The sequence below is a fragment of the Mustela nivalis genome, assembly GCF_964662115.1.
Source record: "Mustela nivalis genome assembly, chromosome: 5".
Classification (NCBI taxonomy): domain Eukaryota; kingdom Metazoa; phylum Chordata; class Mammalia; order Carnivora; family Mustelidae; genus Mustela; species Mustela nivalis.
In genome coordinates this window covers 88,382,196-88,395,259 of record NC_139024.1, presented here as the reverse complement: position 1 = coordinate 88,395,259, position 13,064 = coordinate 88,382,196, and the positions used below count along the sequence as shown (strand labels likewise).

The following is a 13,064-nucleotide window of genomic DNA, read 5'->3' as shown; positions in this document are numbered from 1 at the left end:
TTGTCAGGCTCCCTACTCGCCTGGCAGCTTCTCCCTCTCCTCGCCACCTGTGTTTTCTCTCACTCTCCGTTGCTTTCTCTGCCTCTTTCTCTTAAACAAACAAACAAATAAAATCTTTATAAAAATTAAAAAAATACATTTCTTCCTCTGTAAATTTATTTCTTCATTTGAGGAAAAAACATACAAGTCAAGTTCAGTGTCTCAAAAGTACACGTAATTTAATGTTTGCAATTTAGTTCTGTAGTCAGAAATGTCCAGTTATTGATTTTCTTGGTTTAAGTGTCATCATTTGGGCAAAATATTCTTAAGAGGGGAAGAGACTGAACTATGTGATCTTTAATATTCTTTCAGATGTAAAGTTCTATGCCTATAGTTTAGGGATTTCGCTCTAAACAGTGTGCTTTAATGAAATAAAATGTTTAAAGAGAAATAGGAGGAATGTCTAAAGAAAAAGGTTGCTTGTTCAAAGAAAGAGAGACAAAAAAAAAAAAAGAGAGAATCTGGGATTGTATAGTGGTAAGTGGATGAAATCAGACAGTTTTCTGTGTGGTTATCCTAAAGTAAAAGCCCTGGAGATGAAGGGGGCAAAACATACAATGCTAATCCACAGGAAGAAATACTGAGAGAAAGGAGCAGGGAAAGGCTGGCACCCAAGAACCTAGGCTTCAGTATGGAAAGGCAGTTTCCCCTCATCCTCCTACTTTTCTATATGAGGGCAAAAAGGGGAAAAATAGAGATCCAGCAGCAAACAAGACCATATTATCCATTATACTACCTCTACTGGGTCATATTACCCATTATATACTGATTGCTGTAACTCCTAGTATACCAGCATAAATTCGTAAGTATCTCACCAAATGCTTGATTGCACATCTGTCTGGGGCAGGGTATAAGATGAGCCTGGGCTATCTTTTGTGCTAGAAAGCAAGGTGGTGCTCAAATACTAGTGGGCTTGGGTCAAAAGGGCAGTGAGGCCAAATGAACAGATTCCCAGTGACCAAAATTGGCAGTTTGAGTATCAAAAAGATTTTTTTTTTTTTAAAGGAGACTTGATCATGTGACTCCAAGACAGAGAATAAAAACACAAGAGTAATATTAAAAAAATAAAGCGTAACAATCCTAAGCAAACGAAAAAGATTCACAGTTGTCACCACTGAAGTTAACTACTAAACCAACTGCTTATCCTGAAAATCAGTAGATTTTTTAAAAAAAATTTATTTATTTGACAGAGAGAGAGAGACAGCAAGAGAGGGAATACAAGGAGAGAGAAGCAGGCTCTCAGGTGAGGAGGGAGACTGAAGCAGGGCTTGATCCCAGGACCCTGGGATCATGACCTGAGCCGAAGGCAGATGCTGAACGACTAAGCCACCCAGGCACCCTGGAAAAGGTTTTCATCAGAGGTGAAATATGATGGCTAAAACAAATGGTTTAAAGAAGTGTACAAATATTAAAGCAAATATAGCAAAATACTAACTACTGAATCTAGGTGGCAGGTGTATGGATGTTTGCTTTACCAACTCTTGCCTGTATGTTTAAACTTCTTAATAATAAAAAGATAGGAAAAAATGTCTCCTGGCCTTCTAAAAAAGTCATGTAACTTTATATACAAAATGATAATCTAATCCACTATAGTTAATTTTCTTAACCGACTGAGCCACCCAGGTGCCCCCTATAGCTAATTCTCTTATTTTCATTATGTCTTTACAAGGTAACAGCAATAATATTAAAAGTGAAATCCTGATAGCATACTTTTTGTTTTTAAAGCGCATCTGAGAATTATTTAAATGCATGTGCCATAATGACTTCAAGCTAGTGACTCCTCATTAATGTTTGCAGTTTATGAATTAAAACTATATGTTTTTATGAAAATACATCAGGATCTCATATAGTACCTTTAACACAGATAAATACATATAATCTCAGAAATCTGGATTAAAATTTATTTTGAAACTGTAGGAGCAAATAAGAGGTTATATTACATATTTATTAAAAAATTTTTCTTTCTAAGTATTTATTTGACAGGGAGAGAGCAAGCGAGCATAGTTTACGGAGTAGCAGGCAGAGGGGGAAGGATAAGCAGGCTTTCCATTAAGTGGGAAGCCTGATGTGGGGCTCAATTCCAGGACTCTGGGATCATGACCTGAGCTGAAGGTAGCCACTTAACTGAGCCACCCAGGTGCCCCTATATTACATATTTAAAATCACTAGTATCTTGAATTAATTTAGTAAAAGGTGTATACGTACTTGATATCTTCTGAGTGAAGGTAAATGTTACTACATGCTCTTCCGTGACATTGTCTAAATGCTGTTTTTCTTCTTGTAGTGCCATTCCAATTAAATGTAACACCTCGAATAAAATGTTTTGTAACTTTTAGTAAATCCAAAACCAAGTTTATAGTAACAAAAATGAATTCACCACTGGAAAAAGATAAAGCAAACTACTAAAGACTAACTATTAAACTCAAACTCTATATTTCATTTTCTGATAAAAAAATTCTCAGTAAGGAAACAAAAATTTCCACATCAGGTATGAAGAAAATTCAACCGTATATTCTTAGGGTAAGTTCATACACATCCCTACACTACAGTCTTAAAAAAAAAAAAAAAAAAACTTCTAAGAATTGGTGGCCAAATAATTAGAGCTGAAAGCATCTATCAGGGAATGATATGGTCTATAATACTCTCTAGTTAAATTTCTCTAAGGACTAAAAATCTTAATCGTCTCAGAAAGATACATACTTTCAATTTAATGCCACATAATTATTGAAGATGTTTACAGTTATTCCCTATATCTCACAAAAAATTCCTTACCAGATTTCTAAGAAAATAAAAAATTACACTTATCTTATTTGCATTTTTATTGCTCTTATCCTGCTTCCCAATTTTGGAAGGAGATATCGGTGTGGTGTCTGTATGTTTCCCCACACAAAAAGCTACTGTGGATGTCAGAGAGCTGGATAAACTAGGTTAGCTTGAAGGACATGAAACAAATGTACACAAAAAATAAAAACTGTTCTTTTCTTCTCCATCATTTCCTACAACTCCTCTGCTCACATAATGATGGTCTCTAGTAGACCACAGCTCTGTTTTTACATTTTAAGTGTCTGTTTATAAATGGGAGGGGTGTGTAGTATATATGTATCTTAGCCAATGAGACACTTAAGCCTGCTAAGACAATGGAAAGAAAAATAGTTTTGGAGGATGACTCTGGAAGAATGCGTGCTTTCATTTACATCCTGGCTTCACAGCTTTCAAGGTAACACGCCTTCAGGGAATCTGAGCCTAATTTCATCAACTTTAAAATGGAAAAAAAAAGCTTCCCTTTAGAATTTTTGAGAATTGCAAACATTGTATGAATGTAAAAGTACATACCACAGAATAAGGCACAGAACAGGCTAATTCTATTAACTGATTAATTACTATTATGTTACTAACTAGTTGAGTAACAAGGACAAGTTACGTGAATCTCACTGAAACCTGACTTCCTCATCTATACAACGGAAAAAGTTGTATCTACCCAAATGGGTATTGTGTGAATTCAATGAAATAAACAGTAGAAGAATGACTCACATCAAGGCTACAAAATAAAATACAAACAAGGTTCTAGACATGCCACTTATTAGCAACAGACCATATGTGTCTGAGTTTCAATTTCTTCAACTGTAAAGTATAGATACTGATGAACCCACAGGGTTTTTGAGGGGATTAAATTTAAATCACAACCAACTGGTATAAAAAGTATCTGCCAGACTACCATTTTCAATGTCAGACACAAAAGCAGTAATAATATTACTATATTTCAAATTTAAACATCCACTACATTTAGTGCTTAGTTGTCTGTATCTAGATACTGATGAATACTTTGGCTTTTACTAAAAAAGCACTAAAATTTAAACAATAAATGTTTTTAAACCTACCCTTTGCAGCATGGACTCAGACCAGGCATATCCATTATGTTCTACAGCCCACTGGAGGACTGTCCTCATGATGCACAACATCACATCTGATTGCAAAATATTTACCAGACTTGCAAATAGAGGGCAGAATGGAGGCAAAACTGGAGGTGGAAGTGCTGAAAATAAGGTTATTATTGGTTTCTTTTTAGAACATGTTTAAAAAAAAAAAGACCCCATCTTTAGATAGTCTTCACTCAAAGAATATTAATACATCTTAAAGCTGTATTTTACCTTCTCAAGGTCAAATGCATAAAAACAGCTACATTAATAGTAGCAGTACAAAGGGAACAAAGGGAAGACTTTTCCCTAGGAATATCCTAGGATCTGAGATAAAACCATTAACCCAGAGATGACTCAGCATAGCCTCTTTCTATATACGCATATTTATGAGTCTTGTGAATGTTCACTTGGAAAGCATACATTTACATCTTCCACTTCACCAAGGATAATCATAGTCAATAGAAAACATCATTTAACACATAGAAGAGACAAGAGATTTTTAGAAAGATTAAAAATACCTGTATCTTCCCTGTTTTGTCTTTTCAATTTTCGTTGAGCTTCCTCTGCCTAATAAAAAAGAAATTTGGACAGGGAATTAGTAATACACAACAACCTAATATCCATATTATCTTCTGATATTTACTCTTAGTTTTATAGTGCTCTCCCCAGCCCCCAAATGACACATCTAAGTTATTGTTTTTCCCCTCACTACTCACTGCCACCAAGCCCCAAGGAGTTCTTTCTTATTTTAAAACGCAGGGGAAACACATACAAATCAAACCAAAATATTATTTAGTATTATTTAGGCTTAAACTCTATGACATGCATCTAAAACTAAACAAAGCTTCATGTTTAAATTTAATTAATGCCATTTATGAAAAAGTAGTTTATTTTATTATATTATTTTAAAGATTTATTTATTTATTTGACAGAGATCACAGGTAAGCAGAGAGAGAAGCGGGGGTGGCAGGGTGGGGGGAAGCAGGCTCCCCGCTGAGCAGAGAGCCCGATGCAGGACTCGATCTCAGGACCCTGGGATCATGACCTGTGCAGAAGGCAGAGGCTTTAACCACTGAGCCACCCAGGCGCCCTGAAGAAGTATTTTAAAAGTAGACTGCGAGGGCGTCTGCATGGCTCAGTCAGTTAAGTGCCAGACTCTGTGCTCTGTGGGGACTCCGCCTAAGATTCTCTTCCACACCCTTTCCCCTCTCACTCCCATGTGTGTGTGCAGTCTACCGCTCTAATAATAAGCAAATCTTAAAAACAAAGTAGAATGCTAAAAGACAAAATTTAGCCAAGAATCACGAGGAAAATTCCATAAAGTACTATGGAAAAGCAGTGTTGGTAGTAGCAATTCTGAAATGAGCATGAAATAGCTTAACTATTATACACGTTGACAATTTCTTTTCAAAAGCCAATAAAATATAATTATATATGTATGGTTTATGATACAATTATATAGATCTTATATATGTATGTAGTATACATGGTGGGAGGGAGGTGTTAGGTTGTTAGGTCGTGGTATTTTTAGGTAATATCTACTTTCTTCATTATAGCTTTTTATACTTCTCAAATTTCCTACAATAAAAATGTATCATTTTTTAATCTCTGAAAGACAGTAAAAGTTGTATAGGAGAAACAAATCAAATCAACAAACACACACAGTTCTTCCCCAGTATACTTTTTATTTTCCCATTTACCTTGGACTGCTCTGCCCTTGAAAAGTGATAGAAATACAAATTGAACTCTTTGGCACACTCTGGTTTCAGTTCATACATGCCTCGGCCTGTTAATCCAGGTTTTCTATGGAAAAAAAAGTCCTTAAAATATTATTATTAAAGTCATACCCTAACTTATGATAGTCTTAGATAACATAACAAAAAAGCAGAGTTCTCATTTACTGCTGATGAACGTAAACTGGTACTATTTTCTGTAGGCTAATCTGGTAACCTAAATGCAAAGCTCTACATGCATCATCCTATTGGACACATCCACTTTGAATTTATCCTAACTGGACAGGTGAATGTGATGGTCATTATAGTAACAATTCAAAAACTAACAACAGGAAATATGTTATACACATTATTACACTGCCACACAGTTGAACATCACTAAAAGTGATAATAATATCTAAATTTTGATGTATAAAGATGTCTCTGATAAGTTCTATCAGGTGGAAAAAGTAGGTACAATTTTAAGGGTTAGGGAATGTTTATATATATATTTTTCTGTATTTTCTCTAAAAGCATTACTGTATCTTTATAATGAACAAAAATAGTCATCACAGGTGGGGTGGGAGCAAGGACAAAGCAGGAGTGAGGAACTGCCTCAATCATCCTCAGAGGGATCGACTAATTTACCTACTGGGCAGCACCCTGGCCTCCAGAGAGTGAAGGCAGTACTGAGAGAGCGTTTTGCAACTTAGGAGACACATTCAGATGGAAACAAAGAAAGCAGTTTTAAGAAAACTCAATGCATTGACTTTTGTCACCTGCCAGTTTAATGTCAATTATCTGAAACTATCAGGAATATTGGTTCTGAGCACAGTGAAGATTCTCTTAAACCAGTTTAGGTTGCTTAGTGCAGAGCTAGATCAGAAGAGTGAAATGATAGAAATCTAGTTCAGAACTAAGTATCTGAAAATGTCTGTCACTCTCTGAAAGGAACAATTTCATTCTCACTTCCATCAAAACACAAGAAAAATTAATTTATATTAAAAAAATGGAACAGGAAAAAAACAGGAAAAAAACTCACTTGAAATGGGCAACTGCTTCAATTACACTCTCCATGCCAGTCTCCTTGTTCTCCTAACAGTACGAGAAACAAGTAAGTGCGTTTCATATTAACAGTATCGGCTAGCACTTTGAACATGGTGTTTTTCCTATGAAGCAGGATACACTATTTTTCCCAAATTTTTTACAGATGAGGATTCCACAGTAAACATAATTTTTAATATATAACCAGGGAAACCTATTTTGTCACCTAACATTCATTCAGACTCATATAATTAAAAACAAGTCATTACCATATGGACTCAAGGCAACAGCTTTCAAAAGGAATTAAGCTAAAAACACAAAGTACACATATTATTTAAACAAAATTTATGTAAGATATTTATACTATTTTGTGAAAGTTACACTGATTCCTTATCTATTTTTAGTACAACAGCATTTCCTAAATCATAAACTATTTATAAAAAGATGTTAATACGAATTCTGATTAAAGAATTCTCTGGTCAAAGATGTTTGGTAAATATAGTTGCCACTGTGTTGTACCAGATGTACTTTAAAATGCTGTTTAGCATATATTCCTCTTGGGGTGTCTGGGTGGCTCGCTTAAGTGTCTGATTCTTAACTTTTGGCTCAGGTCATGATCAGTGTCCTGGGATCGAGCCCTGTGTTGGGCTCTGTGCTGGACATGGAGCTTGCCTGAGATTCTCTCTCTCCTTCTCCCTCTGCCTCTCCTCCCACCCCCAAATTATATTCTTCTTTATTCTAAGTGAATAAGTCTAAGTGAAACTGTAATTGCTTCCTCATCTAACAACTCAGGATTCATATCCTGTATAAAAAAGTAGGAGCAATTTTTATCCTGACCAGATATTTAGTGATACTAAGAAATTATTAATTATTGTTCTTTCATCATGGCATAGGGATAGATAGGTTTTTCTAAAAGTCCTTTTAGGCCAGTTTCTCAACCATGGCACTGCTGATGTTTGCATCAGATAATTCTGATGTTGTTGTGGGGGTCTGCCCTATGCATTGCGGGATATTTAGCTGTACCCCTGGCCTCTGCTCACCGGCTGCCAGGGGCACCACACAGCCCTGCCCTGAGCAGTGACACTGCCAAATGTCTCCTGGAGGGCAAAACTATCCCTGGTTGAGAACCACTGTTTTAACATATAAACAGTTCTATTTATAGATGAAATGGTAAGCCCTGCATTCCGGTTTTTTAATTTTTGGGGGGAAGGATAGTGGTTAGAACAACTCAGCAAAATAAAATTTTGGCTTATTGTTGTACAGCACTGTTTTACACATACATCAAACAGGCCAACCATCCCCCACCCCCGGCCAGGAAACTTCATAAACAAAAAAAGGAAAAAAAAAAAAAGAAATCTTCATCTTTGACCTTTTTAACCATCTCATATAAACCAACTACTTATATTATAACTAAGCGAATATCAAAAAAGTTACTGCTATGCTTGGAATAAGACTGGTTTTTTTGTTGCTGGTTTTTTTTTTTTTTTAAATAAGATCTTTTTTCTCTCCTTTGAAATGATAATGAACATGGTCACACACAAGTAAAGTCAGAAGCAGGACAGAAGATACTTTGAAGGCTGGTTTGGTCATCCAAGATCATTAAACATGGCTGAGCACTAGCAATATGTACATAAAATATAAAATATAATAAAAAATAAAAATTTTCTTTTTTAAGGTACTTTAAGAAAAAACGTAGGGTCTTAGAAGTTTTGGTTCATTTCTCCCCCCTTGTGGCAAATTCATTTTGTGGTTTTGGTTGGGTGGTGGAGACTGTGTATCATTTGCAAGCAAACTTTGTTTTTTTTAAGATTTTATTTATTTATTTGACAGAGACACAGCAAGAGAAGGAACACAAGCAGGGGTAGTGGAAGAGGGAGAAGCAGTCTTCCTGCTGAGCAGGGAGCCCAATGTAGGGCTCGATCCCAGGACCCTGGGATCATGACCTGAGCTAAAGGCAGATACTTAACGACTGAGCCACCCAAGTGTCCCTAAACCAAGTATTCTTAACCAAATAATCCAGTGGGCATGCAGGGATTAGTGGTTTGGGTATAGATAAAACAAGACTGGTTAAAACTGGTGATGGGTTTTGTTATACTATGTTTTCTGTTTCTATAGATATTTAAAACTTTTCATAATATAAAGTTTAAAGGAAGTATTATGCAACAAATACAGGTTTAAATCCCAGAAGAATGAACATTAAAGTTGAAAGTTTTGATCTATGTTTCAAATTTGGGGAAGCATTTTGAAAAACCTCAAGGAAAAAAGGACCTCTCCTAACTATAAGTATTGGGTATCTATCTGAAAAGCCCTGTGGCTGAAAAACAGGTGGCCAGGGAACTTGAGATCCTGTAGGTAAACAGTTACAATTAGCCCATGAATGCCCATGTGAACATTACTTTACATTCACTAAAATGAAAGAGATGGCTCCCTAAAGAGAGTTTCTGGATGCTTCAGAAGGAAAAAGTTCTGAAAAACTTTAGTATCCTCAATACAGATGAATAGATATTTTTCACTTCCTTCTCCAATATATGAAGTTGTAAAGCATTATCTCCACCCATGGCAACTTTGTAGTAAGGACTCAATAATAAACACTGTCTACTGGATAAATAAATTCATTTTTCAAGATCAGGTTTACTTTTATTCAGCATCCTTACCTCTTCTAAGAATTCACCGTAAAAGATTCTACTCTTATGCTGCTGTCTATTGCCAGTCACTAGTATTCTTTTGTTTCCCCCATACAAAAAAAAGAAAAGAGAAAGAAAAAAAACTGAAGTAACCTCTACACCTAGTGTGGGGCTCAAACCCACAACTCCTTAGAGTCTCACTCTACTCAGAGAGTCTCGCTCTACTAACAACTATCCAAGTGCCCCTCTAATTATTTCTAATAAGAGTGACTGGGAATTACAGTTGTCCTAGAACTGCAGTCTTTACCACTCTAAATCTAAACACACTAGCCTATCAGGAAAGGAAGAATTTCCATAATTTCTTTTGTAAGATGTAGGTACTTACATCTTCAGGTAAAGACTTCACCAATTCACTATGGGCCATAGGTTTGATGCTTAATTGATGGATAATCTCTCGCTTAATTTCATCTGTAGCATTTACCTGTCCAACTCCAGGACTAAATCTCTCTCCTGTTAGTGCAAAAGTATATATTCACACATTTAACATAATCACAATACTTAAGCAGCATACACTTTTAATCGGTGCAATACAATAATGTATTTTTCTTTGTGCACTAGGAAAGTAATAATTGGTTTGGCAACAAGCTAGGGTGAGAGCAGCTCCTAACCATACTTCTGAGGCTCAGACACAACAGGTGAGTACAGGCTTTGGGTAGCACAGAGAAAACTCTGCATGCTATTTTGAAAGAATGGGATGAGAAGGCAGGAAGGGACTAGATGTAGTCAGTAACTGGTAGAGCAGTAGTTGTAACCAGAGGCCTAGGAAACTGCTTTCACACCATCTGCCACAGGTAGCAGGGAGGGAGAGCCTTCCTCTGTCCTATCTAGTGGCAAATAAGATCTCACCTTCTGAGACCTCTGTTAGTATCACCCCCTGACAGAAGCCAGGGTGCTCTGTTGTATGGACTACAGAGTCTAAAATAGTAGAGGAGGTAGAGAAGGTAAAGAAATAGAATAGGAAAGATGGCGGTGACAGGACTGAAAATACAGGCAATAAGAGAAGAAATCTGCATCTGTTAGCCACAGGTCTCTATTAACTTATTTTTATCCTATCTAAAAGCCAAGATGACAGTTCTGTAACACAAAACCACAGAAAGAAACATGCTTAAGATATGAAGTAATAGTAAATAGCTCAAATAGCTCCTAAACATCTTATTTTTACTTGATAAACTCTTCTGTCCTACTTTTTTCTCAACAAAGAGCCTTTCAGATTATTCTGCTTCAGCACTTTCACTCTCTTCTTCCAAAGCACCAAGGCATTATCACTCTCAGTGCTACAGTAACTGGAAGGGAGAAAGAGATGGATGCTCTAATCTTCCCCTGAAACTGAAGAACTGCTCAAACAAAAGAACTGCAGCTTAGAAACTTGGAACTATTTCTTATCACAAAAGTCAATGTAATTGATAAATGTTGCAAACAATCCAAACTTACCAACAAGCATTATAATGAGGTACAACATCTCTTCTATTAAAGTGTTGTTTTGCTGAACTACATCCTGTAACAAGTGGAAGGGAAGTTCAGAGATACAAATACAAACACATCCAAAAAGAATGAAAGATATTGTTTAAATAACGTATTGTGGTCTTATAAAACATGCTCTTACCTTATGGGTAATCTCAGAGCTAAATCTTTTTCCATAGTCTGGAGTACTGAAAATCTGGTAAAGTTCAAAGCGGCTGAGCATTATCATCAGGAAATGATTTGGATCCATCATGGAGACACCTGTCTTTTGTTTTGTTTTGTTTTTTTAAATGTTTGAGATAAAGGAAAAGAGGGAGGTTAAAAGGGTTACTAAACAATTAGTGAAAGATATTTTGGGCTGAATAAGTGAAAAGAGCTTACTTATTCACCAATCCCTATAAAAGATGAACCCGGCCCCCCAGTCAATTCCCTACCTGTTGAAGCTACAAGTGTGGACAAGAATCTAAGCTGGTAAAACAAAATAAAGTATAGACAAAACAAAAACACCCTAACCTTACCCACTGGAATAACACGGACTATATGTTCTCTTGTCTTTTAATGCTCTGACTTAACTGCAACCCTATAAATTCCATTCTGAAATTTTATCTCTGGGCTCTCTTATCACTCTCTAGTAGTGCATGGACTCTGAGAGAAATGTGCTATTGCAATTAAGCTTCTAGCACTTCTTATTTATCTAATACTAAGTTCTTAAGGAGAACTCTCAAACTAATTTTTGGTGATAAAAACTATACTAACTGAAAGGTTTTTTTTTTTTTTTTTAAGATTATTTATTTATTTATTTGACAGACAGAGATCACAAGTAGGCAGAGAGGCAGGCAGAGAGAGAGGGGAGGAAGTAGTCTCCCTGCCTAGCAGAGAGCCCAATTCGGGGCTTGATCCCCGAACCCTGGATCATGACCTAAGCCAAAGGCAGAGGCTTTAACCCACTGAGCCATCCAGGTGCCCCTGAAACAGCTTTTAAATATTAGTTTTAATTCTTCTTTAATTAAATCAACTCGAATTTTATTTTGAGCCAATCATTTTTGAAATTTACATTTCATAACCTTTCGTATCACTTTTAAATCTATTCAGCAATAATATGGAACAACTACTATGTGATTATGCTATCTGCACAATGGACAAAAAGGGACTAAGATACAGTTGCCATAGTTTAGTGGAAGGGACAAAAAGTAAATTGGAAACTGCGGATCCAGAGCTGTAAATGCTATGGTGGGGATGAACACCATGCTAGGACCTTCCCAAATGGGATATTTAGCTACATTTCTGTGTGTTGGGGAAGCCTTCTGGTGAAAGTGACACTAAACACTAAGACATGCAGGAAGACAAGCTGCAAGGTGAACAGAAAAGGAAGGGGATGGGGTGGGCAAACTGGGGAGCAAAAGAAACAGATGTGCAGAATGTAAGACTTAAGAGAGCATGGCAATTTCAGGGAATTTTAACATAGTTAAGTTTCATAAACCTTAGGGTCTGGACAATGAAGAAAAAGATGGCTTTCAGGTTTCTGACTCAACTATACGACTGTATAGATTATTAAACAATATACTGAGGTAGGAAACCCAAGACAGGAGGAAGGTATGGAGGAAATAAGAGGAGTTAGTTTGAATATACTAAATCTGAAACATGTCCAAGAAATCTAGATGGAAATGTTCTACAGGCTGTTAGCCATATGAGTTTAGAGCTCAGCAGACAGGGCTAGGCTAAAGCTACAGATTTGGGAGTAATCATAAGTGACTGGGTTCTGTGAAAATGACAAGAAGAAAAACATTTCCTACAACCTCTAAGTTTAATGCTTTTAATTCATTACCTGAAGCATTATTATATCCTTGTCAAACATTTCACGTCTGCATTTCACATTATGGTAGTAATATATCTAAAAAAAAATTGATTATATTGGTTAAATAGGTTTTTATTTGTGCAGCTCCCTTCCCTCCCCAATCCCCAATAGCACATGGGTTTAATCCAAGTGTGAACGCAGATGCACACGCACATGCATGCTTGTACACACACACACACACACACACACACACACACACACACACACACACGTGGTTCTCTCAACAGTTAATACTATCCTCACAGAGATTAATTAATTAGAAATTTCCAGATTTCAGTATTCACTCTATAGCCCACATTTTGCAACCAACTTTCTGGTTTCCCCAACAAAACTACTTTTCTATAAGGTTTAT

The 13,064-nt window shown here is 36.3% G+C and overlaps 1 protein-coding gene across 21 annotated transcripts in view; it reads right to left on the bottom strand.

Annotated features, from left to right (window-relative positions):
* The window catches only part of UBR2 (ubiquitin protein ligase E3 component n-recognin 2), a 125,397-nt gene that overhangs the window by 31,013 nt on the left and 81,320 nt on the right, over window positions 1–13,064 (bottom strand). For all 21 annotated transcript variants that reach the window (XR_014312338.1, XR_014312339.1, XR_014312340.1 and 18 more), the window contains 9 exons: window positions 12,683–12,748; window positions 11,000–11,122; window positions 10,828–10,891; window positions 9,722–9,846; window positions 6,711–6,763; window positions 5,657–5,759; window positions 4,475–4,523; window positions 3,918–4,072; window positions 2,245–2,347 (listed from right to left, as the gene is read on the bottom strand). Coding sequence is in view for 11 of the 21 variants with exons in the window: in XM_082732976.1 (XP_082589102.1) it covers window positions 2,245–2,347; window positions 3,918–4,072; window positions 4,475–4,523; window positions 5,657–5,759; window positions 6,711–6,763; window positions 9,722–9,846; window positions 10,828–10,891; window positions 11,000–11,122; window positions 12,683–12,748 (841 nt within the window). In the remaining 10 variants the exon portion in view is untranslated. The remainder of the gene's footprint in view (window positions 1–2,244; window positions 2,348–3,917; window positions 4,073–4,474; window positions 4,524–5,656; window positions 5,760–6,710; window positions 6,764–9,721; window positions 9,847–10,827; window positions 10,892–10,999; window positions 11,123–12,682; window positions 12,749–13,064) is intronic.